At 37.0% G+C, this 26,004-nt stretch overlaps 1 protein-coding gene across 3 annotated transcripts in view; it reads left to right on the top strand.

Moving 5' to 3' along the window:
• The window catches only part of LOC149070377 (poly(A)-specific ribonuclease PARN-like), a 205,844-nt gene that overhangs the window by 140,129 nt on the left and 39,711 nt on the right, over positions 1–26,004 (top strand). For 2 of the 3 annotated variants that reach the window (XM_089249733.1, XM_089249735.1), the window contains 3 exons: positions 16,473–16,567; positions 18,932–19,060; positions 22,911–23,000. In XM_089249733.1, the coding sequence (XP_089105859.1) occupies positions 16,473–16,567; positions 18,932–19,060; positions 22,911–23,000 (314 nt within the window). The remainder of the gene's footprint in view (positions 1–16,472; positions 16,568–18,931; positions 19,061–22,910; positions 23,001–26,004) is intronic. The other variant, XM_089249734.1, reaches the window with a different exon arrangement.

Genomic DNA, 26,004 nt, shown 5'->3' with positions numbered 1-26,004 from the left:
GCTCGAGGGAAAAAAATTTCTACCCATGCAGAATCTACTTTTGGCGCTACTGACAACGTTTTTTTTTCATCAACAAAGCTTTTTTCACCCTTTCAACTTCATATGGCACCTCTCCTAGAGCGGCTCCTAATATGGACGCATGGTCCGCCACTGCAGTGGTGGGAGAAGGGTATGCTCTTAACAATAGTCAAAGGAATGAGTTTATACTAGGAGCATGTGCTCATTTTACATAATTTCTGTGAGATACCTTTTTTATATTAATGTCCTACCTTTCCAAAACTTGTTGGGGAGAATGAAACGTTTGCACCCTTTCTTGTTTTTTGCACTCCCTCTGGTGCATTGCTGGGATGGTACATTACTCCCTTATGTATTGCTGGAATGTTGCTTAACATTATATCACCAACAGAACTATTAATTATGTGTGATTACAAGAAATGAAATCAGTTCAGAGAATAGATAGATATTGGGCGGACATGTTCAAACTTTGTAACCTTGAAAGCAGCCCAAAGTTCAAAATTTTGCCAGTTTTGGTGAAGGCTTTTTTATCTTCAGCATATGGTAACGCAGAAAGAGAGTACACTGAAAGAGAGTTCATTGTTAACAAATAAATAAAAGTCTGTTCGAACATTGAAAAATCTGTCCATCCAGTGCTTTAATGAAATAAGACATACAAAATCTTATGTTCAAGGGCATGAAAAATTTGAAAAAAAATTGTCATTGAGATGCTGAACTTCTGAAAGCGACTCGTAATTCATAATCTATTAACATGCTATTAGGTTGAGAAATTGTTTAAATAAATAAGGTATTTATATTTTATTAAACCAGGTGAAGTTTCTCATTTCGTGATAAGGTATTTATATTTTTCTCATTTTTTGCATTTTGCTTTTAAATTTAAGAATTCCTTTAAATTCTGTGATAAGCTAATTTTTTTTTTCACGGAAACTCTTATTACAGTAAAACCTTGTTAAGTCATCACTCCGGTTAAGTCGTCATTTCTTCAGGCCCTTTCACCTCTTATAGAGCACAATGTTATTCAACCCTCCTTTACTCGTTGCTAATTTCGGTTAACTCGTCACTATTGAAAAATTTGAGAAAGTGGAACAGACTATTTTTATGGCTCCCATTAAAATAAAGAGCTTGTTAACAGCATTGCCATATTCTTAAAAGTCACCATAAAATCCTATATACCCAAACGGAACAGTTTAAGTAACGAAAGTTATGTTGGGGAAGTTCATTTGCCGACTTAGGTTTTTGGAACGTTGGGGACTGTTCAAGCTAGATCTCATTTCTGCATGGGCTCTACTGGAGAAACTGTGAGACACCCAGGCTCTGTCGCAAGATGCATCGTAAACACTTCGCCCGCCCCCCCCCCCCCCAGAGCATCTCCGGCAAAAACAAAATTTATTGATATGTCAAAGATTACTTATAGTGCAAGGAAATCAAAAATTATGTAAATCGAAAAATCAAATTAATCAAGCCAAAGTGCAACGGCTACGAATAATAAATAATCATAGAAAGCATGGGTTCTCGTAATTTAGGGCTTGAAATTTAAACAAAATATCTTTGTTGAAAAAAATTAGACATTCTTTCTCAAGTTGGTCTTCTGTTTACTCTGTTTACTTTTCCCTGCCCAGGGCCCTTCCACAAAGTCAAAAGTGTTCGAGATTACTTTGTAGTTGTATCATGAATTACTGATGAAGAATTAGAAAACTAAAATATATATATATTAAATTTGATGTCTATGTAAAATTAATGTGCAGTAGAGAGTTCTGTTATGAAGAAAAGCTACTTATAGCTTTAGACTAATAGTTGCTGTGTTAGTGTTAAAAATTACTAGTATAAATCAAAGTGTTCAGTACATTTTACCACAATAATTTAAGTAATAAAAGATAAAAAGGTAAAAAATTGCTATTATTTACTCTTTTGCGATCTATAAATTTTATTAATATTGTTATTTTGATTCATACTTACAATAACATAAATTTCATATTACTTTAAATTTATACGATTTTCACAACATTGCACATTGAAACTGACGTCACTCCGCTTAAGCCATCATAATTTCTCGATAACTTGAGGTGACGACTTATAGAGGTTTTACTGTATATTCTGCACGCACTTTTGCTATATCAGGATGAATACGATTTTCGTATTCAAGCAGCAGAAATTCTTGCTGCCTAGGTTTTTAGTATGCATGTTGCTTAATTTGAGAAGAGTCTAATAATTTTTATTCGTCATTTCAGTTATGCATGTTTTAGTAGTGGCAGAGATAAGATAATGCAGAAAAAATTTAAATGGATTTTAATTTGTGAAGGAAATTTTATTAGAATTATTTTTGGCCAAACTTTTGGCATTTCACAGAAAAATTATTCCTTATATTGCAGATATACAGGGTGATTATAAAAAAACTATCCCGACATATGGGCCTATCTATCTAACTATCATACCATTCACAGAAACTGAATGAAATTTTGGCATAAGGTATTTTGATGTATGCGCTCAAGAATGATATGGAAAACAACAGTGTCACTCTAACAGTTACGGTTACAGTGAGAAAATTTCGAAAATATCAAATAGCAACACCAAGTTTTTTGTATTGGAATGTGATCTCCATTGTGAAAACCCCTAAATAGCGTTCGAACGGCAACTGTAGCATGAAAATCACCGGCGATAGATAGGCTAAAAGTGAGGACAACCAATAAGGACAGAGAAGCAGCATAAAATAAAGTATTTTATTGTGTTTCACAAATTTTCCACATGACCTCCTTCACACACGATGACACTTTGCATGCGGCAGATGGTGGATAGCACTGCAGCACGTACCATGGCAATAGGAATCTCTTGAATCGCAGTTCTGATGGCATCTTTCAAATCAGATGCAGTTTGCGGACGAAACTGATACACTTTGGATTTCAGATATCCCCACAGCCAGAAATCCATTGGTGTGAGATCAGGAGACCTTGGTGGCCATGGAAACGGGAAATGACGGGAGATAACTCTGTCACCAAACTGTTGACTTAAGGCACGTTTGACTGAAGACCCTACATGTGGAGGAGCACCATCTTGCATCCACACAACTTCAGATAAAGCATTTTGCCGTTGCATTGCGGGAATCTCGTAACGTTTTAACATGTCCAGATAGCGAGCACTCGTTACTGTACATGTTTGCAGATCACCAGCAGTAACCTCTTCAAAAAAGTAAGGGCCGAGGATGAACGTACTCGTTATACCACACCACACAGTCACTTTTTCCTCGTGTAATGGACGTGCAAGCACATCATGTGAATTATTGTCTGCCCAGTGCACACAATTTTTCGAATTCACATTACCAGTTAACGAGAAATGCGCCTCATCTGTCCGCAGAATGCGTAAAGGCCAGCTTCTATCTTCATCATAACGGATAAGGAATTGATTCGCAAAATCCAGCCGTAATTGATAGTCTCCCGCTTCCAACATCTGGACACGCTGGAATCGATACAGAAACATGTTTAGAATAGAGCGCAGAATCTTTCGGACAGTTGAATTCTGCAGATTCAGAACACGTGAAACACTGTGTGCACTTGCGGGACGAACTGTGCTTATCGTCTGATGAACTTCTGCAACAGCTTCCACGGGAACGGAAGGTCGTTCAGACCGAGGTCAATCGCATGTGCAACCAGTTTCTTCAAATTTATGAATCAAGTCCCGTACAGCTTTGACAGTGCACGGGCCTCGCCATAATCCATGGTTTCTGCGGTAAACACGCAATGTCTCTGCGGCATTTTGTCCATTCAGGTAATAAATCTTTACGATTTCCCCACGTTCTTTCCCTGAAAGCGGCATCTTGTTCGGAATGGTAGAAAGCAACTTATGTGGCTTGCATTTCGCAGTGCCTTTTCTTTCACCTAGCGTGACGACCTCAGTCATGACTGTCGTATGTAGAACCCGAAATTTGAATTTTTTTGTTTCTTCTTCTCGTTTTGTGGAGGACTAATCAGGCTGAGATCTCAGCCGAAGAAACGTTGTGACGAATGAAACGAACATTAAGGCTCTGGTGCACAGCAAAGTCCTTTTTACTTTTTCCTTGTCTAGCTCCGGGGATTTTCGTGCTACAGGTGCACATTCCAACGCTATTTAGTGTTTTTCAGTATGGAGATCGCATTTCAATACAAAAAACTTGGTGTTGCCATTTGATATTTTTGAAATTTTCTCACTGTAACCGTAACTGTTTGAGTGACACTGTTGTTTTCCATATCATTCTTGAGCGCATACCTCAAAATACCTTATGCCAAAATTTCATTCAGTTTCTGTGAATGGTATGATAGTTAGGGACCCATATGTCGGATAGTTTTTTTATAATCACCCTGTATTTCGTGTTTAGTTCTGCTCAAAAAATGAAATTTGCTGCTCTGAAATAGATGAGGAGCACTTGCACCCCTGGGGTTTGGATAATGCTTACGTCATCAACCACCCTTTATGAAAATATGAGTTAGGATTCAGAGGGGCAGAGTTGATGACGAAATTTTGCTGACAAGGAGAGGGAGGGGGTCAGCATTTTGCTGACTTTTTGCTGACAAGGGGGGAGGTCAAAAATGGCTAAAAATTTGCTTACGTAATACTTGAACGACCCCATACACCTGGTTTCGCACGAGCTTCAAATTTACCCGTACTTTTATTATTATTCCAAACATATGCTTTGCAGCCAATTATTTTGAAATAGCTCACATTAGAAATTCCGCCATTCCAAATTTCAAATGGCGTCTTGTAATCTAGAGTACTTGAGGGACATCTGTTTCTGATATAATTTGCCATTAATATGACTTCAGCCCAGGGTTGGTAAAAAAACCAAAAAACCAGGTTTTTTTGGTTTAAACCGGTTTTTTTGTTTTAAATAGTATTAACATTAAAAACAATGAAATTTTTGAAAAATCATTCAAACTTCTAATAATTAACTAAAATAAAATGTTTATTAATGTAATTAACACTATTCCGATGCTAATTAATCAATAAATCTTTATTACATTTCAACGAAAACCAACTTTTGTAATTTAATTATTTTTTGCTTAACTCAATGGATTACTGTGTGTTTGAAAATTCTTTTAATGTTATTATTAATCATATAATATATAAAGGTTTTTCTCCATTTACTTTCGGTATACTTAATTAGGAAGCTATTTTGCAAAAAGTAATGAAAATTAGGTTAATATAATGTGTTTAATGAAGCATAAGTAATGCAGATTAATTAGCAATGATTTACAATATACACAGGGTGATTATAACTAAGGTTTTGATTTCAAAACACTGTAAAAAAAGAATGATTGTCAGAATGATGAAAATTGACATGAATATTCCTGAAAAAATTCAATTTTATTTGATGAACTTAAAAATGTAAAATTAATGACATCATCCAACATGTGGGAAATTTGCTCGCAGAATGGAAACGATAGCCAGTCATGGCAGAATGATACCTTAATTATATAGCATCTCACGATTTCATAATTCATGGAAACATCACAAAAAAAGAAGTAATTGAACAAATAACTACAACTTATTTTAGAAATGTTAAATATGTTGCCCACCGCGTGTTCTGGCTATGAGGTTGAAAGCACAAAAAGTTCTTGTTCAACAACAGAATTGTGGTCATAATGTGGACCTGCTTGCAATTCAGCTTTATTAAACCAGACGTTTCCCCCCCCCCCCCGTTAATATTCCTGAGGAACTTCTAACATATAGGGAATGTGCTGGAGATTGCAATTCACCAAAGTTTGCAATCTGACCACTGTTTATAACATTTTGAGGTACCCCCACAGCCAGAAGTTGCAAGGGTTTAGGTGCATCCTGTCAAAATGGGTCTTCAGTAGCTGCAATGTGCATCTTGATAGAAGTTCTATCCACACACTGATACTGTGGAAGTGCCGAAATGATGTAGTTGCACAAAATAGATTATACTGCTGGCCAAGTACAGCATCATCTACTTGCACGTTTTGCACTTTTTTCTTTTGCGAAAGAAACTTCCATTGCTTCAGGAGTATCCATGCAAATTTTCAAGTCATTCTGATCAGTACTTATTGTATAGTTTTGGAATCAAAACTTAAATTATAATCACCCTGTATATAGCTGATTATTTTTCATAAATCTGTTACTACTATACAGTAGAACCTTGATTAACTGGGCTTAACAGTGTGTGTGTGAAAGTGCTACTTCTTATGGGAAAGAAAATGAAAATGTATGTGAGGTAATGTAACAACTAGTACACTAGTCTTTGTCCTTTAAGGACAGTTGGTGTCTTTATTGGATTATAGGACCACCTGCCCCTAGCACGATGGTGTCACTACTGTAGCTACTTCTTTGTGAAGGGAAAAAGAAACCTTGTGAGCTAATACACCACTACATTTAGATGTATGATACAATCCTTATTCATGAATTCGGTAAAGATATATATATACTGGGGGGCTCTTCCGCCTTTGGCGGCCAACCGCCCCCCCCCCCACTTCTCATCGCAACATATCTTGTTTATTTCGTCCCATTTTATCAGCGTGCTATGGAAAGAGACCTGTGAAAGCACCAGCTTACTAAAGAAGTGAATTTTAATAAAAATAATGATAAAGCAACAAAAAACAAATGAGATTCATCAAGCACCCCCAGCAACTGGGGCCCCAGATTCAATTCGCTGAATTTTAGTGGGGCCCACACTGGATATATCTCGGGCTACCGATGTGTTGCAAATTTTACAATGTTAAACAACAAAAATCAATGAGATACATCCAGGGGCCCCAAATTATAACCTATCAACATTCCCATGGAGCACTAACCTGGAAGCTTGTCGGACACACCCCCTGTAAGGGGCCATGAAAATTTTTCATTTTTTCAATTTTGCAACGAATAAAATCCAGGGCCCCACATCCAGTAGCGGGAACACAATACGCAGATTTTTAGTGGGGAATCCAGACTGGATTTATCTAGGTCTTCCGCTGTTGCAAATTGTATAATGTTGAAAAACAAAAAGAATCAGATTCATCCAGAGCCCCAAAATGAAACCTGTAAACATGGGGCCCCCGACTTGGAAGCTTGTTGGTCATCCCCCCCCCCCCCCCCCCCGCGAGTGCCATGAAAAATTTTCATTTGTATTCGTTTTACCAATGAATAAAAGCTAGGGCCCCCAATCAGTTGCCCGTTGTATTCGCATACTTTTAGTGGGGCCCCAGACTGGCTTGATCTCGGGCATCCGCTGTTGCAAATTCTACAACAGAAAAGAATGAGATTCATCCAGAGCCCCAAAATGAAACCTGTAAAAATGGGGCCCCCGACTTGGAAGCTTGTCGGTCATCCCCCCCCTGCGATTGCCGTGAAACATTTTCATTTGTATTCGTTTTACTAACGAATAAAATCGAGGGCCTCAACCAATTACCCGGGACACCAATTCGCATACTTTTAGTGGGGCCCCAGACAGACTTTATCTCGGGCTTCCGTTGTTGCAAATTCTACAACAGAAAAGAATGAGATTCATCCAGGGCCCCAAAATGAAACCTGTAAACATGGGACATGGGGCCCCGATTTGGAAGCTTGTCGGTCATCCCCCGGTGCGAATGCCATGAAACATTTTCATTTGTATTCGTTTTACCAATGAATAAACTCCAAGGCCCCCAACCAATTACCCGGGACACCAATTCGCATACTTTTAGTGGGGCCCCAGACTGGCTTGATCTCGGGCATCCGCTGTTGCAAATTCTACAACAGAAAAGAATGAGATTCATCCAGGGCCCCCAAAATGAAACCTGTAAACATGGGGCCCCCGACTTGGCAGCTTGTCAGTTATATCCCGCTGCAAGTGCCATGAAACATTTTCATTTGTATTCGTTTTACCAACGAATAAAATCGAGGGCCTTAACCAATTACCCGGGACACCAATTCGCATACTTTTAGTGGGGCCCCAGACAGACTTTATCTTGAGCGTCCGCTGTTGCAAATTCTACAACAGAAAAGAATGAGATTCATCCAGGGCCCCCAAAATGAAACCTGTAAACATGGGGCCCCGACTTGGAAGCGTGTCGGTCATCCCCGGGTGCGAATGCCATGAAAAATTTTCATTTGTATTTGTTTTACCAACGAATAAAATCCAGGACCACCCACGCAACTACCCGTGACCGAATTCGCAAATTTTTTTGGAGCCCCCAGACTGGATGTATCTTGTGCTTCCGCTATCGCAAATTTTTCAACGTTAAAGCAGCAAGAAAACGATGAGATCCATCCCTGGAAATGAAAACTTTGAACTTTCCCATAGCTGAGTGTCACTTCCGCCCTAGTCGTTTCACTATAAGTATACTTTGCGATTTTCCTACTAGTGAAGGGTTTGCCCTTGAATTGATGTCTTAACTAATGTTTTAATTTGTAATAATAGAAATAAATAGCTGTTCGAAACTGTTTTGTTCATTGGCAGATAAAGACATACGTTGCAGATAAATTGGGGGCTCGACCGGGATCAAATCCGAAAAAGAATTTCGATCTTAAATTTTTTATTGTCTGCTTGTATGTCATTTGATAAAAATTCATTTGTGACTGCCAGAACAATGAACAGTTCCGATGTAACTATAGATGTTGAGAATATATCTGAATCCGATAGTACGGTACCCTTGCTCAGGCCTACAGCTAGCACTTTTAATGTTAATCGCCCTTCGTTAGGACTTTGTGTTCCTTCGGGAACCAGAATGACCCATTTTGATCCTACTAATATTATGTTTTCTGGATCAGTTTCTGAAAATGTTCGTGATTTTCTAAATCGTTGTGAAGAATTGTTTCGAGTTGGTCATATTCAAAGGGATCAGGTCATAATAGTGACAGAAACCCTGCAAGGGAGAGCAAAGTCATGGTGGTTGAGAGTAGGAAGATTTGAGTTGGAAAGACAAGGGTTAACCGATAGTTGGTCTGCTTTCAAGGATTTAATGTTGTATTCGTTTGATGAATTTAGATCAAAAGTTGATTTGGCTAGGGAGTTGTTTTCGATAACTTTTGTTTCTGGAAATCTTGAAGATTTTGTACTAAAAACAGTTGAATTATATCATGTTTATGACCAAAATGTGTCTGATTGTGCTATTATTGAATTAATTAAACGGCAGGTTCCGTTAATAACGTGTGATTTTTTGGAGGTCAGGCGACCGACAACTGTTCAGGAAATGTATTTGTGTTTGCAGGAATTTATGTTCAGTTGGTTTCAAAGGTCGACTACTCGTATACCCTCTGGACAAGTGGTTGAATCTCCGTTATCTCAGCGACATTGTTACCAGTGTAATGAAGTGGGACATGTTAAACGTTTTTGTCCTGGAAAGCAAGTACGGGCTGTTTTCTCGGGAAAGGAGAGGGTGGACATGATAGATGTGGGTACACGTCCAAAGGTAATAAATACCCACAATTAAGTTTTCTTCAACCCACTGTGAAACTAAATGGACTTAGTGTCACAGGTATCATCGACACTGGTGCGGATATTTCTATCATTAACGGAGAAGTCGCTGATTTGTTTTGTTGATTCAGGGCGGGGCTGTTTTAAAACCGTGGATAGGAAACAATTTCTTTTCGGCTTTGGGGGCTACTGGAAGGCCTGTGGGAACCTTGTTGTTAAAAATTAAAATCAAGCATGTTGAGTCTGAACATGATATAGCCGTAGTTCATTCCTTACCTGTTAGTTTTTTAATTGGAACTGATTTGTTAAAGCAATGTGAATTTATAGTTAATTTTAAACATTGTCAATTAGAGGGTGGATTGAAAGTTTATAAAGGCAGTATTCAGTGGGAAAAAATGTCTGACTTGGTTAATAAGGCTGAGGCCTCTGAGCAGGAAAAGAGGTTGTTTCAAGGTGTTATTGAAGAATTTCCTGATTTATTTAGGGATGTCCCAGGTCGAACGAATGTAAGTGAGCATAAAATTTTAACCAGAGGGCCCCCTCGTTTCAAAGCTCCTTTCAAACTTCCTTTATGGAAACAAGACATTGTTGAATCGGAGGTGAAAGAAATGTTGAAAAATGATATTATCGAACCTGCGAGTACCGAATGGTGCAGTCCTGTTCTCTTGGTTAAGAAAAATACTGGAGATTAGAGATTTGTAATTGATTTTGCCCATATTAATAAAGTCACCGAACTTGATAGGTATCCATTTCCGAAAATTGATGAGATAATTTAAAGGATTGGAAGCTCAAAATACTTGACAACCCTAGATTTAGCTTCCGGATATTGGCAGGGTAGTTTAGCTTTGGAAGATCGTGATAAAACTGCCTTTGTAACTCGTACCGGAATGTATCGTTTTAAGGTGATACCATTTGGCTTGAACAATGCTCCGGCAACCTTTCAGAGAATGATGGCTAAAATTTTAGGGCATCTTGTGGGTAGTTTTTGTGATTTTTACTTGGATGACATTGTCATTTATAGTGATGATTTTCAGAGTCATGTCCAACATTTACGAGAAGTATTGGAATGTCTTAACCGAGCTGGTCTCACATTGAAACCAGAAAAATGTACTTTAATGAAGAAAAAATTAAAATATTTAGGATTGTGTTTGACTGAAAATGGGTGGAGTGCTTGTGACGATAAAGTTGTTGCTGTACAGAGTTTTCCCAAACCATTGAATGTTAAACATCTTCAACAGTTTTTAGGTCTAGTTGGATGGTATAGACAGTTTATTGACAAGTTCGCAGAGAGGGCTCTGCCATTATACGAGTTGTTAAAGAAAGGTAAAAAGTTTCGGTGGGATTCTAATCACCAGTTGGCGTTTGATCAGTTGAAAAAGGCTTTAGTTGAGGGTCCTGTTCTTACAACCAGAAATTGGTTATATCCACTTAAAATTTATACTGATGCTAGTGGAGGTGGGTTGGGAGCTATTCTACATCAAGTTGAACCTGGCGGTGAACGTCCGTTAGCTTATGCCAGTCGAACATTGAATGTGGCAGAGACTAATTATACTGTTACGGAACAAAAGGCTCTTGCAGTCGTGTGAACCTGTCAAAGATTTCGCGATTGGTTTTCAGGTCAAAACGTGACAATAGTGACTGACCATAATTCAGTCACGTGGCTTCTTGAGGCACGGAGGTTGAAGGGAAGGCTTGCTAGGTGGGCTTTAATATTGCAGGAATTTCCCTTGGTTTTTGAGTTCAGACGAGGTAGTAGTATGCAGGGCCCAGATGAATTATCGCGTAATGCCTGTGAGTCAACAGATGAAATAGATTTAGATGGTGAACTTTCTTTAAAGTTATTGATGTTCCAGACCTTATGTATCGAAAAACTAGAAAAAGCACAAAGACAAGAGTTCTCTGATATATTCTCTTACTTTTCCGGTCAGAAACATTTGTATAAGCCATGCTTTGATAAGTATATTATAGAAAATGACAAGTTATTTTTTAATGTTGGTGAAGAAAAAAGACTTGTTATTCCTACAAGTTGTAGGTCGGAGTTTCTACACAAGTTACATGACCACCCTACCGCTGGCCATATGGGTGTTAATAAGACCTACTTGCGTTGTAAGAGTAGGGGGTTTTGGCCTGGTATGCGGAAATTTGTTAAGTCGTATGTTCTTGCTTGTCCCCAATGTCAAACATGTAAATACGATAATATACGAAAGTATGGTGTTATGCAAAGTTCTAACGCAGAGTTCCCCAGAGAGTTAGTAGGGCTGGACATTATGGGGTCATTTCCTGTTTCAGGTCGAGGTAACTCGTATCTTCTAGTTATTGTAGATTACTTTTCAAAGTCTGTTGAGATGTACCCTTTGAGAAGGGCCACAGCCAATGTGATTGCTAAGAAACTTGTTCACGAGTTTTGTTGTAGATACGGCTTCCCCAAATATTTGGTTTCCGATAATGGTAGTGTATTTGTTTCTCATTTACTAAAGGAAATTTGTAAAGTTCTAGAAATAAAACAGAGGTTGACTACCACTTATCATCCCCAAAGTAACTTAACAGAAAGGATAAATAAGGTTATAAAGCAAATGATTACCTGTTATGTGGGAAGGAATCACACGCAATGGGATCGATACTTGTCCTTTTTTGGGTTAGCTGTTCGAACTGCACAAAAGAAACTCCTTCTAAATTGTTCTTGGGAAGGGAATTAATTTTGCCTTTTGATTGGGTTTCAGGGGTACCAGTGTGGCAAAGGGCCAATATGCCTAAAGAACTTGAACACGTAATGCAAAATGTAAAAAAGGCTCAGAGACGGCAACGGTATTATGATAAGAGACACGTTCAACATGTTTTTCATAGGGGAGATAGTGTTTGGGCTAAAACTCATTATCAGTCGAGTGCTAGTAATAAAATTACTGCTAAGCTGCTTCCAAAATGGCAAGGACCTTTTGTTATAGAACGCCATATTACACCGGTTGTTTATGAAGTTAAGGATGTTGAGAGGGATGTAATCATTGGGAGATTAAATGCTTGTAACTTAAAATTAGTGAAAGTCCAAGATAATTCGTATGAAATAAGTGTTCCAAGTGAGGAAAATTTGGAGTCAAAAGATTTTCCTTGTAGTAATAATTTATCAGAAGACGTGTCAGTTCCCTGTGTTTCAGGACCATCCGACCTGGAGAAGGATCTCTTCTTAATGCCCTTAAAAGAGGGGTGGAAAAGAGCTAAGACCTAGGAAAACTGGTACTAGAGTCGATGTGTATTATTATGCGCCTAATGGCCTTAAATTAAGAAGTTCTAAGGGAGTACAAGGGTGTCTCCGGGATTATTATTCTCGATCCAAATTAACTGTGAAAATTTTTTGTTTTAACGGAAATGTTCATGTTGATAGTGAAGTCTTTTTGTCAAGTGGTCAGGTCTAGTGGGGGGGGGGGGAAATATGTAACATAGCCTTGTTGACGCTCACCTGACCTTTGCCCCTGATGCAGGGCCGTCTTAAGAGCATCATGGGCCCCCGGGCCAAGTGATTTTTCTGAGGCCCTACCAGGAAAATTCTTGAAAATTTCAACCAGGTCTCATTTTTGTGAGGCCCCTTTTCTCTTGAGGCCCCCGGGCCGTGCCCGGCTGGGCCCATGCCTTAAGACGGCACTGCCCTGATGTAATGGTAGTGCAGGTGTTATGTTTTATTATTGAGTTTGTGTTGTGTCTATGATACTGTATGTTTATAATTATTTCCTGTCCACTAAAATTTGTTACTTACTACTTACGGACGTTTTCGGTGCCGACTTTCGGTGCTGACGTGTTACGAACTGTTTTAGGAAGAAAGGGAAACTAGTTTCCGAACTTGGAATGTCGATGGGGGCGCATGTGCGTTACTCCTCATTTGCATGCTTAGTGATTTGGGAGCTGTATATAATCACGTCCGTGCTTCAAATCGGCCTTCAGTCTCATATAGCGCTAGAATCGCTAATCATCCGAACAACTCGGCTGGTCCGATGTTCCTGTCACGCAAGTTCCCGTCAGTTGCTCTCCAAGAATGCCGTTCAGGGATATCTGCTGGTGTCCGTTCTCGATCTTTATGCCTTCGTAGATCTTGCCGACTGCGATCTGGCATTGGCTGGCATGGTCAATAGCAGTGATCTGATAGTTTCCTCGTATGACGCTGCAATCTGATGCGACCCTTTCGTCTCGACGTCCACCATCGGACTCCACCGCTTGAACGCCGAAATCCACGTGTAGCACGCCGATGTCCGCGATCTAATGACGCCTCTTCGTCAACGCCCTGGGTCCGTCGAGATATCTGTTAACTGGACTCCATCACTTGATTGCCGAATACCTTGTGTGGTTCTACCGGTGTTTGGGATATAACATCGCCTCATCTACGCTCTGGGTTCGTCACGATATCCGTCATCTGACTTCTACTGCTTGATCGGTGAAGACCAAGTGTGGTTCTGTTGACGTCCGTGATCCGATTCCGCCGCCTCGTCGATGCCTTGGGTTCGTCGCCGAACTCTGTGTGATTCTACGGACATCTGTGGTCGAGCATCGTTTCTTTAAGACCATAGCTGAGTGTCACTTCCGCCCTAGTCGTTTCACTATAAGTATACTTTGCGATTTTCCTACTAGTGAAGGGTTTGCCCTTGAATTGATGTCTTAACTAATGTTTTAATTTGTAATAATAGAAATAAATAATTGTTCAAAACTGTTTTGTTCATTGGCAGATAAAGACACACGTTGCAGCAGGGCTGACAGGACCAGAATGATTCTTATCACTTTTTGATTTTTCAGACTATAAATTAACCACAGAGGGGCCCTGCTGTAGTATATGGGAGCCTCTCGGTACATGCACATAACATGGTCCCGATGGGGTCATACAATTTTTCCTGGCAGAAACTCCATTTTGCTCAGAAGTATTTTTAACAGTTAATCTCCTAGTAATTCCTTCACTCTTCAAATAGTTATTGAATTCCTCACTTAAATATTCACCACCATTATATGATTGCGAGCAGGACCTTTTGACTGATAAATGTCCTCGAGCTTCTGCCATATTTCCTTTGCGGTTTTGCATTTCTTTACTTGTTTCAACTCTGGCGGCTGAATTGAAAGAATAATGTCCGCTTTCACCTTATCGTCACCATTTTCCCATCTTGAGAGTTCTGCTCCCTCAGTAGGTCATTCACTCGCGATGTATGTCCATTCGTTGTTTTTCACTAGTAAAGCTTTCATCTGTATGCGGCATGTCCCGTAATTGCTTTTTCCTAGTGCTTCGATGTTCCCAAATGTAACCGCGGCCATCTCTTTCGTCACCATGTTGTTTCTTATCTCAAAAATGAATCCTCACTTTTTACCAAGGTCTATGGGTGTGTGCCTGATGCCCATAACCTCTGAACTTTGGTGAAAGAGAATCCATAGACACATACTATGTATAATATGAGCATTTAGTACACATAATAAAGTAAAGCTGGATTATAACAAGGATACAAACATGCATAAGGTACGACGGCCAAATAGCAACTGACAAACAGTCCACATTACCGCATGAGGGCGCTGAGTTCAATACGGAAATTGCATTCCATAACATCAACAGTATGTTCTATAATTTTCCTTTTTTGTTATGATTTATGGCAGTTCAAAACTAGAGGGAGTTTATGTGATTCCGGACCGTGAGTTTCGGGGGGGGATTTTCTTCGTGAGGGACCGCTTTTTCTTGTGCAATTGATCCCGTTGAGCTGTTGCGACAGAGCAATCACAAATCAGTTAAAAGTAAAGAATGAAAACAAATGTACTGGGATTTAATTTTTTTTGTGGAAATAGAATCATTCTATTAAATTTCTAATCATTTAATCATTATTTTACAGTTTTTATTTATGTAGTTTAAATAAAAAATAATTTAAGTCTAGTTTTTAATCACTATTAAATTTCTGAGAATTTTTAATAAATATTCTAAGAATGACCCAGCAAAAGAAGTTATCGCAAAGTATGTTGAATAAAATTCAGGTAATATAATCGAGAACAAACTGAAAAAAACCACATCATTTTAAATATGAAATGAGTAAATTCTGGTAAGAGAAGCTAGATCAAATATTCAAAAATGCTTGAAACTGAAGGGAACAAAAGCACTCTACTTCGACTTGCATCAGCGGCAAAAACAAGAAAAAAAATTACTATTCCAATTATTGTTTCAAGCCTCTCCTTTAGTGATTTTTTTTTAATTAGTGACTATAAAGTCTACAAGCTAAATCTAAAAACACTCATTTTTAAATTATTTTTGAAATCTGTAACACACCATGTGTATCGTATGTTAAAAGCCTCTTATTTGATGATATTGTAGAGAATGTAAAAATATAAATATCGAGAAGTCTCAAAATTGTTTTGATTTAAAAGTTATTAAAAATATAATTATTTCTTCTAGATGAAGTCTATGTATTTTGCACTTTGGGGGGCACCCCCCTTCTTTTGAGCTAAATTAACACTATTTCTTGAAGTAAAATGTAATCCTGTGTATGCTACTGCTTATATGTATATAAAAACTGTGTATTTTATTTACTGCCAAAAATTTAAAGTGTTACAAAATTTAAATGCTGCTACAGAAAAAAACATTTTCGCTGATATGAAAATAATTTTTCCTGCTACAAAAATGAAATTTTCATTTTCCACCCCTGTGTTGGCTCAAAATAGCATTTAACATGATTTCATGAAATGACATAAATTTATGCTCTCCCTACATGAGAAGTGCAACATATGATATTGCACTACTAAGTTCATTTTTTAGCTTAAAACAATTGTGTGTGTGGACATTGAACATTGAAGGACCGGACACACCCCGTTTCCCATCTTAGAGAGATATCGAAACTTTCCCGGACTGTGTGTGTGAGGACAACATGGAATTGACAGACACACATCAGTGCCATGAAAGATTTACTTTTAATCATATAAATTCAAATTTTGTATACACTTTCAGTATTACACTCAGAAAATTGGTGTATGTAAAATTTTATTTGCATTCATAAAGTATTGCAGCCTGTAGGTAATCTCTCATTTATAGGGGTAGTTATTTTATATTCACCCTGTTCATAGTTGTGTAGCTAATCATGAGTGTTTTTGGTGTTTATAGGCTTCTCCTACATAACTGAAGAACAAGAAGCTGGGATAAAAGAATCTATTTCTTCAAATAGAAAACTCTCACTTGAACAGAAAGAAAGAAAATACGTGAGGATTTTTCATTTGTTTAAATCTATTCATTTTTGTTGTAATAATTTACTATCTCATACATTGAAAAGCCAGAAAAACGAGTACAGACAAGCGTATGCAAATAAGGAAGAAATGAAACCGAGAAATACCCAGGTTCTATCACACAAGATGATTTCAGCACATTGTTTTATAGAAACTCGGATGCCGCTAGAGATTTATCTATATATATATAAATACGAATGTCTGTTTGTCCTTTATGCATTACTACACCATTCATCCGATCGCCGTGAAACTTCAGGAAGTTGTTGAGTACACTCCCGTGAAGGTTTCTGGCATAGTGTTCGATTTGCCGGGTATGCCACAGCAAATTTTAACATTGAAAATTGGCATGCCTATCATTCTTCTCCGAAACATCAATCCACCCCGACTTCGCAACGGTACAAGACTTTCGGTGAAAAAGATGATGAACAATGTCATCGAAGCTACAATTTTGAATGGGAAATTCAAGGGGGAAGATGTATTGTTGCCACGTATTCTGATGATCCCAACAGATATGCCATTTGAATTCAAACGTTTACAGTTTCCGGTGCAACTCGCTTTTGCAATGACCATCAACAAAGCACAATCGTTGCAAGTGTGTGGGCTAGATTTTGAGAATCCGTACTGCTTCTCACATGGACAACTGTATGTGGCCAGCTCATGTGGCGGGAAAACTTCTGATTTATTTGTGTATGCACCAGACGGAAAAACAAAAAATATTGTGTATCTCCACAAGCACTCTAATAAATAAATAGAATTAAAACAGCGCTTTGAAATGTTTTCCATATGAAAATGAATAAGTTTCAATGAAAATGACACAATATAAATTGAATTTTATCATAACGAGTTTCCTTGAATTTCCTTTCTTCCGAGATCGCGCTACGGGTAAGCTAGTAGAAATATAAAAACAACATTGGGCCATTGTTAGCAACAAATACAAGTTTTTCATACATGGGCAGGTGCATGCAATCATGTACATTGCCAGTTAGTTCCATGTAATATAAACAAAATCAGCTTCAGGATGTCATCAATATATCATTTAGCTAAGTTTTTTCAAATTTTTTGTTTCATTGCCACTCTTCTTAATATTTTTTTCCCATCACCCTCTAACTCAAGCCAACCTATGAAATCCTATGTTCTACCGCCCCTCTGTACCATTCCATATTTCCCACTTGGTAAACACAGATTCATTGCTGAACACTATGCAATTCCAGTCTGCTGGAATCTATTGATGATTAACCATGACACCACTGAAGATTACTCTGTTGATGTTGGGACGGTTAAAGGCAGACATCGTAAAGGCCAGTGTCAGCGTAACGCCCTCCACAATCAAGTGCCATGAAGGTACAGTGGTAGGGAAGAGGTTAGGGTTTTAATGAATTTTTACACGTTGCAATGTGTATATGTTTTTGAGGAATTCCTGTTAGGGAAGAGACAAGCAGGTGAAAACTATACCCAGTTTTGATGGCAGTTTCTAATGTTCTCTAAGGAAACCAGGGTCATAAACAGATTTGACCTGCCATTATAATCATAAGATGTGATATGTTATGAAGCATATTTTGACTACATATTGTCTATACAGGGTGATTCAAAACTCAACATACAAACTTTAAGGGGAGGTAGAAGACACAAATAAAACAATCCAGCTGGGGGATAAACATAGATGTACAAATGACAAGCCAATAATGGGTGGAAAAACTTTATTTAGCAATACCTTACATGAGGACAGTGTGCGTACACATAAAGTGTCACAACAAGTACTCAAAGTTCTTACCATTCACAGCTATGCACTCTTCACAACAGCAATGCATTGATTGTTGAACTCTTGCAAAAATTCTCATTCCATAGACATTTGCAGCCTACGAGGTCAGAGTCGACAAGCGTCTCGTTGACCATGGCTTTCAGGGCTCCCACAAGAAGAAATCCAGACTAAATAAATCAGGCCATTGTAGTGACCATGGGACGGCTTGTCATTTCTGCATCTTTATTTATCCTCCAGATTTGTGTGATTCTGTTTGTTTTTGTGTTTTCTATCTCCCAAAAAGCAAAAAGGTCGTATGTTGAGTTTTGAATCACCCTGTATATTTGAGAGATGCAAATTTCCAAATTTAGGAAAACTTACAGGTATGCTCATGGTTTTGCAGCAAAATTTTTGCTGCACAATGAAGTTGCATATGTAAATTTACTGTGCTGCAAATATTTCTTTGATGCATTTTGTTGTTGTTTTTTAATTTCAAGATTTTAAATGAATTTCAATTATGTCTAAATGAAGCAAATAAATTTTTTTTTTGTTTATTGAATTGACCTTCAAATTCAATTATTTAAAAAAAAAATGTGTTGCAGGAAGATATTGACAATGCAATTCAACTAAGGTTGTTATTTGAAGCGATGAAGAAAAAGATTGTCATATTTCATTCTGCATTTTTAGATATTTTTCATTTGGTGAACATGTACTATGGGAAATTGCCAGATGTAAGTAAACAAAAAAATAAACATTTCCCGTTTTATGCATTTTTATTATGGTATTTGTTGTGGTAAAAATGATACAGTGATAATACATATAGGACCTTAAGGTGCAGAAAATCAGATAAGGTTCAGGTTGGCCATTTCAATCTATTCTTCGGGTTCAGATATTCAAGAATTGCTTGGAATCTCCCATTTCCTGGCATGCTAGCTAATACGGAAGTTAAAATATTTTCATCTCAAAATTAAAGAGTGGAATGTTCAAGACTACTATCATTCATTGTTTTGGATAGAAGACATAACATTTGCTGTCCTAATCTAATGTAAATCTTGATATATGCTGCTTTTTTTTAAAGTATTAATGTATAACATGCCATTTTTTGGGAGGGATCAATTTGATGTTTTTAAAATTATCTACAAGGTTATTTGATGGTCAGAAAAATTACAGGAGTGGAAAATCTGCTACAATTGCTACAATTTCAGACATTTGTTATAATTTTGACAATTTCCCCTCGTTTGCTACATTCTGCTACAAAAATGTAGAAATTCTTCAATTCTGCACCATCTTGTGCCAAAAACAAAATTTTCCCTTTAGAAACTTTGAAGTTATGTCAGAATGAAAACTGACTTTTCGATGATGTTATTTGTTTTCTCTGCAAGTTTATTTCTTGGGGCCGTAAATGGAATTAGCTTGAGGGCCCCCCTCCCCAGGGTTTTGTGCCTAGACTTCCGACAACGTATAAAATGGGGTCAAACTATGCAAATTACAGCTCATCTACAGAACAACAACAAAAACCCTTCAATCGCTGTTTCCAGCTATTTTTTTTCAAAAAAAAGACATTCATTTTCATAAAAAATTCAATCTGAGTATATCTGTTTTTACTCCCTATTTTTAACTGATATGTGATTGCTCAATGTATTTTTTTTTTCCAGCAAATTTAACTCTTTACCTACCAGAGGGGTGAAAATCTATGAACCCTAGAATTTCGGAGAGCTTCTTCATGACAAATTTCTTATCCCCTGTATTTATTTTTCCTACTCTTCTACTGCACATTGTAGAACCTTTCTCGACAATGACCGGATTACTGGTAGAAAGCAAAGTATTTAAATGCCCTCTTCTCCGACCAAACAAAGAGACTGGGTATGGAAAGAAGATTCGTCTGTCTTCACACGTAAATTTCCTGTGATGCAAAGTTTTGGCTACTTATGCCATTTGCTATCACCAACTTCGTCAAATGTCCTCATCAACGGCATTTTGTGACAGCAGAAATCAAATTAAACTTATTAATCAAAAGTTTTACGAATCTGAGTGACAAAATATTCTACGATCTACTTCTGTTTTAAACAGAATATGTATCAAGACAAGATGACGAAAACGAGAGAAATGTAATGACATGTGACATAGTTTTAGAGCACTTAAGCAGCTCTCAGTGCGGTTCTACATCACTCAAGTTACCCGCAGCACATTCTTAGATTATTTGAATGATCCGCGGCATATAATTAGAGATCATTGAAATCGTAGCTCAGTTCCACAGCACTTAAGCAGCCCGGACACATTTCGAGATCACTTGGATCCGCGAAACATATTGAGATCATTAAAATGGCTCTGTAGGGCACTTATCAATAGGGGGGGGGGGGGAAATGTTACTTCAAGTGCCCACAAACTATCGAAAGGTTTTTCTCTTTTTTGGCGCACAGAGTAAGATGCCATTAAAAATATTTCATATTTTCATAAAGGGTGGTTGATCATATCATCCAAACCCCCCCCCTACCCCCTTGTCATCAAAAGTCAGCAAATCGGGACCCCCCCCCCCCCCATCGATGATGATGTAATACTTAAAGGGCCCCTAAGTCGTCACTCCGCTTAAGCCATCATAATTTTTCAATAATGTGAGGTAGTGACTTATCAAGGTTTTACTGTATATTTGGCATCCACATTCTTCATGAGCGTCTTTTCTCAGTCACCTCACTGGGCATTTCGCCTGTTGTAGCATTTGTATAAAAACAACAAATTATTGATTTGAATAAAAAGATGTATCGATATACTTGGGATTTGTAAAAGTTTGTCAGTCACATATTTTTGGTACTTCACAAACTTGATTTTAAAATTGACATCAAAAGTTAGCAAAATTTATTCATGAAAGTGAGCATGTACCCAATTCCCAAATAGTGACAAAACATGTTTAGATAGCGCTTCATAAGTCTGATTTCTGCAATCTTTGATTGCAAAGAAAACACTTGGGTATTTCTGCTAATTTTTATATATATTTATGAAATATATTTGACCAGCGTTTCCCAATTTTTTTAAGTTCGCGGCACCCTTGGGAATAATATTAAAAACTTGGGGTACCCTTCCTTGAATACAGAATACAGTTTACTACAACAAAAATCACTGAGCAAAAATACATCAATAGAGTTTTGTTCGATTAATCATTAATGTGAAACTTGTGATTTATGTTTAAGGCCTGATATCAAGTATCTGTGCTCTACAGTTGGCAACGAACTACATAAATTGTCCTCAAGATCTTGCAGTCTATTTATTGCTTAGTATTTTATTGTCGCCATAGCAGAGAAAGCTTGCTTGCATAGATATGAGTTGAAAAGGGTAAAAGCATTAATTGATTTCTTCATTAGATTAGGATAGTCCTCTCTCAGTCCAAGCCAAAAAACAGCCACAGACACCTCACTCTTGGTGTACTTACCTATGAATGTCGAATCGGCGCAAAAATCAATAAATAATTCATCTCATTGGCAAACAGTGAAATCTATTTCCTTCGCACTGTCTGCGAAATCAAATGGTGAGACAACCTAGTCAAAATTCTCAGTGGAAAGAGATGGAAAGTACATATCTATTGCATTTTGCAATGTGTGTTTGCAAGTGTTGACGGATGAGGTCTTTCAGCTTATCCGAAGGTGATGTCACTCTCTACTATTACTACGGAAGTTTCAGCTGCCGGCTGATGCAAAGGTAAATCCAAGAAAGGCAATTCAACTGGCCTTGCATGGAATCAAACCCACGTCCTCTCATTTGCCGGGTGAACCCCCTAAACCACTAAACTACAAAGTCAACAAATCCTCTTTTCTTAGAGCTCGTGTGCGCTGAATGGGGACGTACATGGACAGCTAGACCTAACTCAGGCCAAAGTTCACATTGCTGACACTGCTACCAGATGACGACTTATCCGATAATTCGTCAAAAACAAAAACACTGTTGTTGTATGCATAAGAGTAATTAATTTGACTTAATTTATTTTAAGACCTTAAGTGGACAATATTTTTTTGATTTATCTCCATAATATCTCGTGACACCCCTTAGCCAATATCGCAACACCGTAGGATGCCAGGGCACACCAGTTGGGAATCACTGGTACTAATTTAGCACATATCAGACGAGGGTGTGCCAGATTACCAAAATCACTGTATTACTGGAAGCTAGTGGGAAAAACCCATTTAAATACTACAAACTTTTATGCACAGATACTGAGTGGGCTAAACTAGTACACAGCTCGATTATCAAGTCTACTGTGCATTGATATACAGTCAAATCCTGTTATAATGAACTCCAAGAAACCAGAGAAACCCTTCGTTATAACAAAATTCCAGGTTTTTGCATTGTTTCTATGTAAACTTATCTGGGGGATTAGAAAAGTGTTTGTTAAAACAAGATTTTTCACTATAATGGTATTCGTTAAAGCAGGATTCGACTTATCAAAATATATACATATTATTTATTAGATTCTTCTATGTAACTCATTAAATTGTTGTTAAATGCAATCAGATTAAAAAAATATATTTTCCAATTCAGTGATTACATTGATTAATAATGCATGTCAAATTTCTTTGTATTCAATTTTTCTAGACATTGGGGCAGTTCAAACTTAAAGCACTGGAATTGTTCCCACAAATCTTGGATACCAAGCATATTGCTAATCAACTTCCAGAAATCAAAGTTAGTTTGAATTTATCACAACACTGTGTGTGTCTTTTTCAAGTACATTCAGGCTCGCTTATAACAAACACAGATATTATGAATTTTCTTATAACAGTTTTCCATGTCCTGTGAATTTTGTGTTTGTTATTTATGCTGAGGTTCTCTAACTTTTTTTACACATGGTTCCCCGTATTAACGCTTATCTGTGGCTCCCCAAAGAGTCTTAACAAAGAATTGCTTCCCCTCTATAAGCAATTTTTTTACTTTCATCGCCCCCAACTCAAGTGAACCCATAGAATCCAATGTTAAGTCCATAGCTTCCATCGCCACCCTCCAGACCATTCCATCGCCCACCTAGGGGCAATATTGCCCACTTTGGGAAATGCTGCTTTAGAGTCTAACCTCCAGAACAGTTTTAGTGCATATTTGCCAAACTTTAGGTTAGATTCCACTGTCGGTTGTGGTGGTATCATGTGTGAATTAATTATTGTGAATTTCAAGGACAAAAACACTGTTGTTTGAAAAATGGAAGCCATGCTGCAGTTTTTTGAAAGCCAAAGGGGAAAAAAAGTAAAGTACTAAAGTGATTCTGTATTTCTGGAAGTTTGCTATTCACAATTTTGAAGAGCAAAAAAAAAAAAAAGAATCAAAGAGAAAGAAAATCTACCAAGAGAGATTCAAAGGAGTTCTCTTTAAATGGTTTGGAAAAAAAGTGGGGAGGACAAAAGAATGTTTAGTAACTGGGCTTTTGGTTAAATAAAACACATTACATTTTGCATGTTTAACATTTAAAAATTCATTTTTGCCTAATAAACATCCACAATCATATGTAGGGATCAGTGCACAAGTGTGTGTGGGAATTGGGAACCAAGTCTATTTTTTTCACATTATGAAATTTTTCATTCCAATGCCTCAGAATGTGACATTAGAATGAATGGTTCACCGTAGAGTTGATTGTGCCAAAAAAAAAAACATGAGAGCCAATTTCTTGAAATCAGATAAGAGGGACTTGGTTCACTTGTGTTCTAAACCCCCCCCCCCCATATCATGTAGAAAATACAATGAATATTTTATTTTAAGTATTTAATTACTCCTAAGATTTTAATTAAAATTTTGGCCTCCTTTGATTAGTACAAGCTCTGCTTATTCTAAAATGAGATGTGGAATGCTGAGATTATTAAAAAATGTGCATCGTGCATTAAATTATGTTTCATTTTGCTCAAATGTGCATGATTACATCTGTACAAATGTAGTGAAACCTCAATATCAAAATACTCTACGAACCAAGAGAAATACCGTTATAGAGGGATTATATAGCGTCATCAGTGGCCAAAAAATTTATGCTGTTGTTTTGTTGGCATCTCTGGATTGGCATTGTTAGTTAACCCATAAAATGCATTAATATGTATTTGTTTGCAACAAAAAATTATAATTGATTAGTTTTGAATAACAAAATTCAGTTAGTTTTTTCTTACTGTAAAATGGTTTACAACACTTTTGTATATAACACAGAAATTAGCTTCACAGCAACTCCATTGACAATTTCGGAGGGTAGATAACACAAAATACAAATATTTTTAAACACTCAAAATAGCAAAACTGGTGAGGAGGTAAAAAAAATATAGCAAAGGTTATTTTGAGCAAACTATAAAAATGTTGTAACAGCTTCAAAACACTGCAAAAAATATTGTTATAGAGGAATTTATCATAGTAAATGATATCATTGTATAAAGAGGCGTTTAGCATTAGACTATAGGTAATTCCAAACAAGATTTGAAAAAATATCATTGTATAGAGATTTATCGTTAAATTGAGTATTGTTGTTTCATTGTTCGACTAATAGTTTGTCTGTTTTTTTTCCTACTTCATTATGAGTGACTGTAAATCGTATTACTGGAGAATGTGTTTTTTGTGGTACCAATGCCAAAAAATAATTTGATTTTTACTCTATCAGATAACAGTTTTTCACTATTGTCTAGGTAGAAATTTATGTGCAACGCAACACATAAATTTACTAACTAGTTAATAATTTATGAATTGCAGACCACCGGAGACTCCAGATATTTTGCCCTTCCTCTGGCTCTCAGCAGAAAATCAGATTTGAAAGAAAATTTTTTTAATTTCATTTACATCAAATTTTTTAAAGATTTTCCCTGAGCTTTCAGGATGTGATGACATCAATGACTTCATATGCCCAAGATTATCCGCCACTAATAGCATCCAAGATTATATTCTGCTCGAGGGTTATGCAGGACCTGCTTAGGGAGAAGGGGGGGGGGCACTTTTTTTTTTTTTAATTGGACAAAATAGAGTGTGTTACAAAATACAAAAAAAAGACAGATGACAAGACAAAAATAAACAAAAATGGACATAAATATACACCCACTTTGTGACCCTCAAGGGACTACTTGTCTTTCCAGAAGGTCGAATAATTTGTAATTTATGCTCGTGTGCATGCACAATGATTGGATTTTTATAACGTCACAAAAATATGTTGAAAAAAATTACAAATTAAAACAATAATTATATCTTGTTCATAGTATTACCTCTTCGAATTTTGATTAGTGTTCATGCAAATTGTTGAAAATATAGATATTTATGATAGATATCTCTATGCACAAAAATTGAACACATGTATTGTAAACGTTGAAAAAAAATATTTTTCAATGTAAATATTTCGATTGTATTAGTGTTTCAAATACTTTGCTAAATCAAAAATATTATAATTCATTCTCTTATTAGTATGATTGGCAGTTTGCTATTTATTTAATATTTTTGGAGCAGTGTAACTAAAACTTTTTTTGTGTGTGTGAATAGAGTTTTATTTGTTTTTGGCACTTGATATTCCATACTTAATCTATTTGAAGATCTGTTTCGATTCTTTATTAACTATTCTTCATTTGCTATAACTAATTTTATTATTCTGTATATATAGTTTTGTCTTATGGATAATGCATGGCACTCAGTTTTGTTTTGGTTAGAGGGATTAGTTTTTATTGTGAATCTGATTTTATTATATATA

Source organism: Pholcus phalangioides, unplaced genomic scaffold (genome assembly GCF_987345545.1).
Source record: "Pholcus phalangioides strain wild (caught in Gottingen) unplaced genomic scaffold, Ppha-v1.0 ptg000022l_1, whole genome shotgun sequence".
Taxonomy (NCBI): domain Eukaryota; kingdom Metazoa; phylum Arthropoda; class Arachnida; order Araneae; family Pholcidae; genus Pholcus; species Pholcus phalangioides.
Note: the sequence above shows the minus strand (reverse complement) of the source record. Positions and strands in the feature narration are given on the sequence as shown.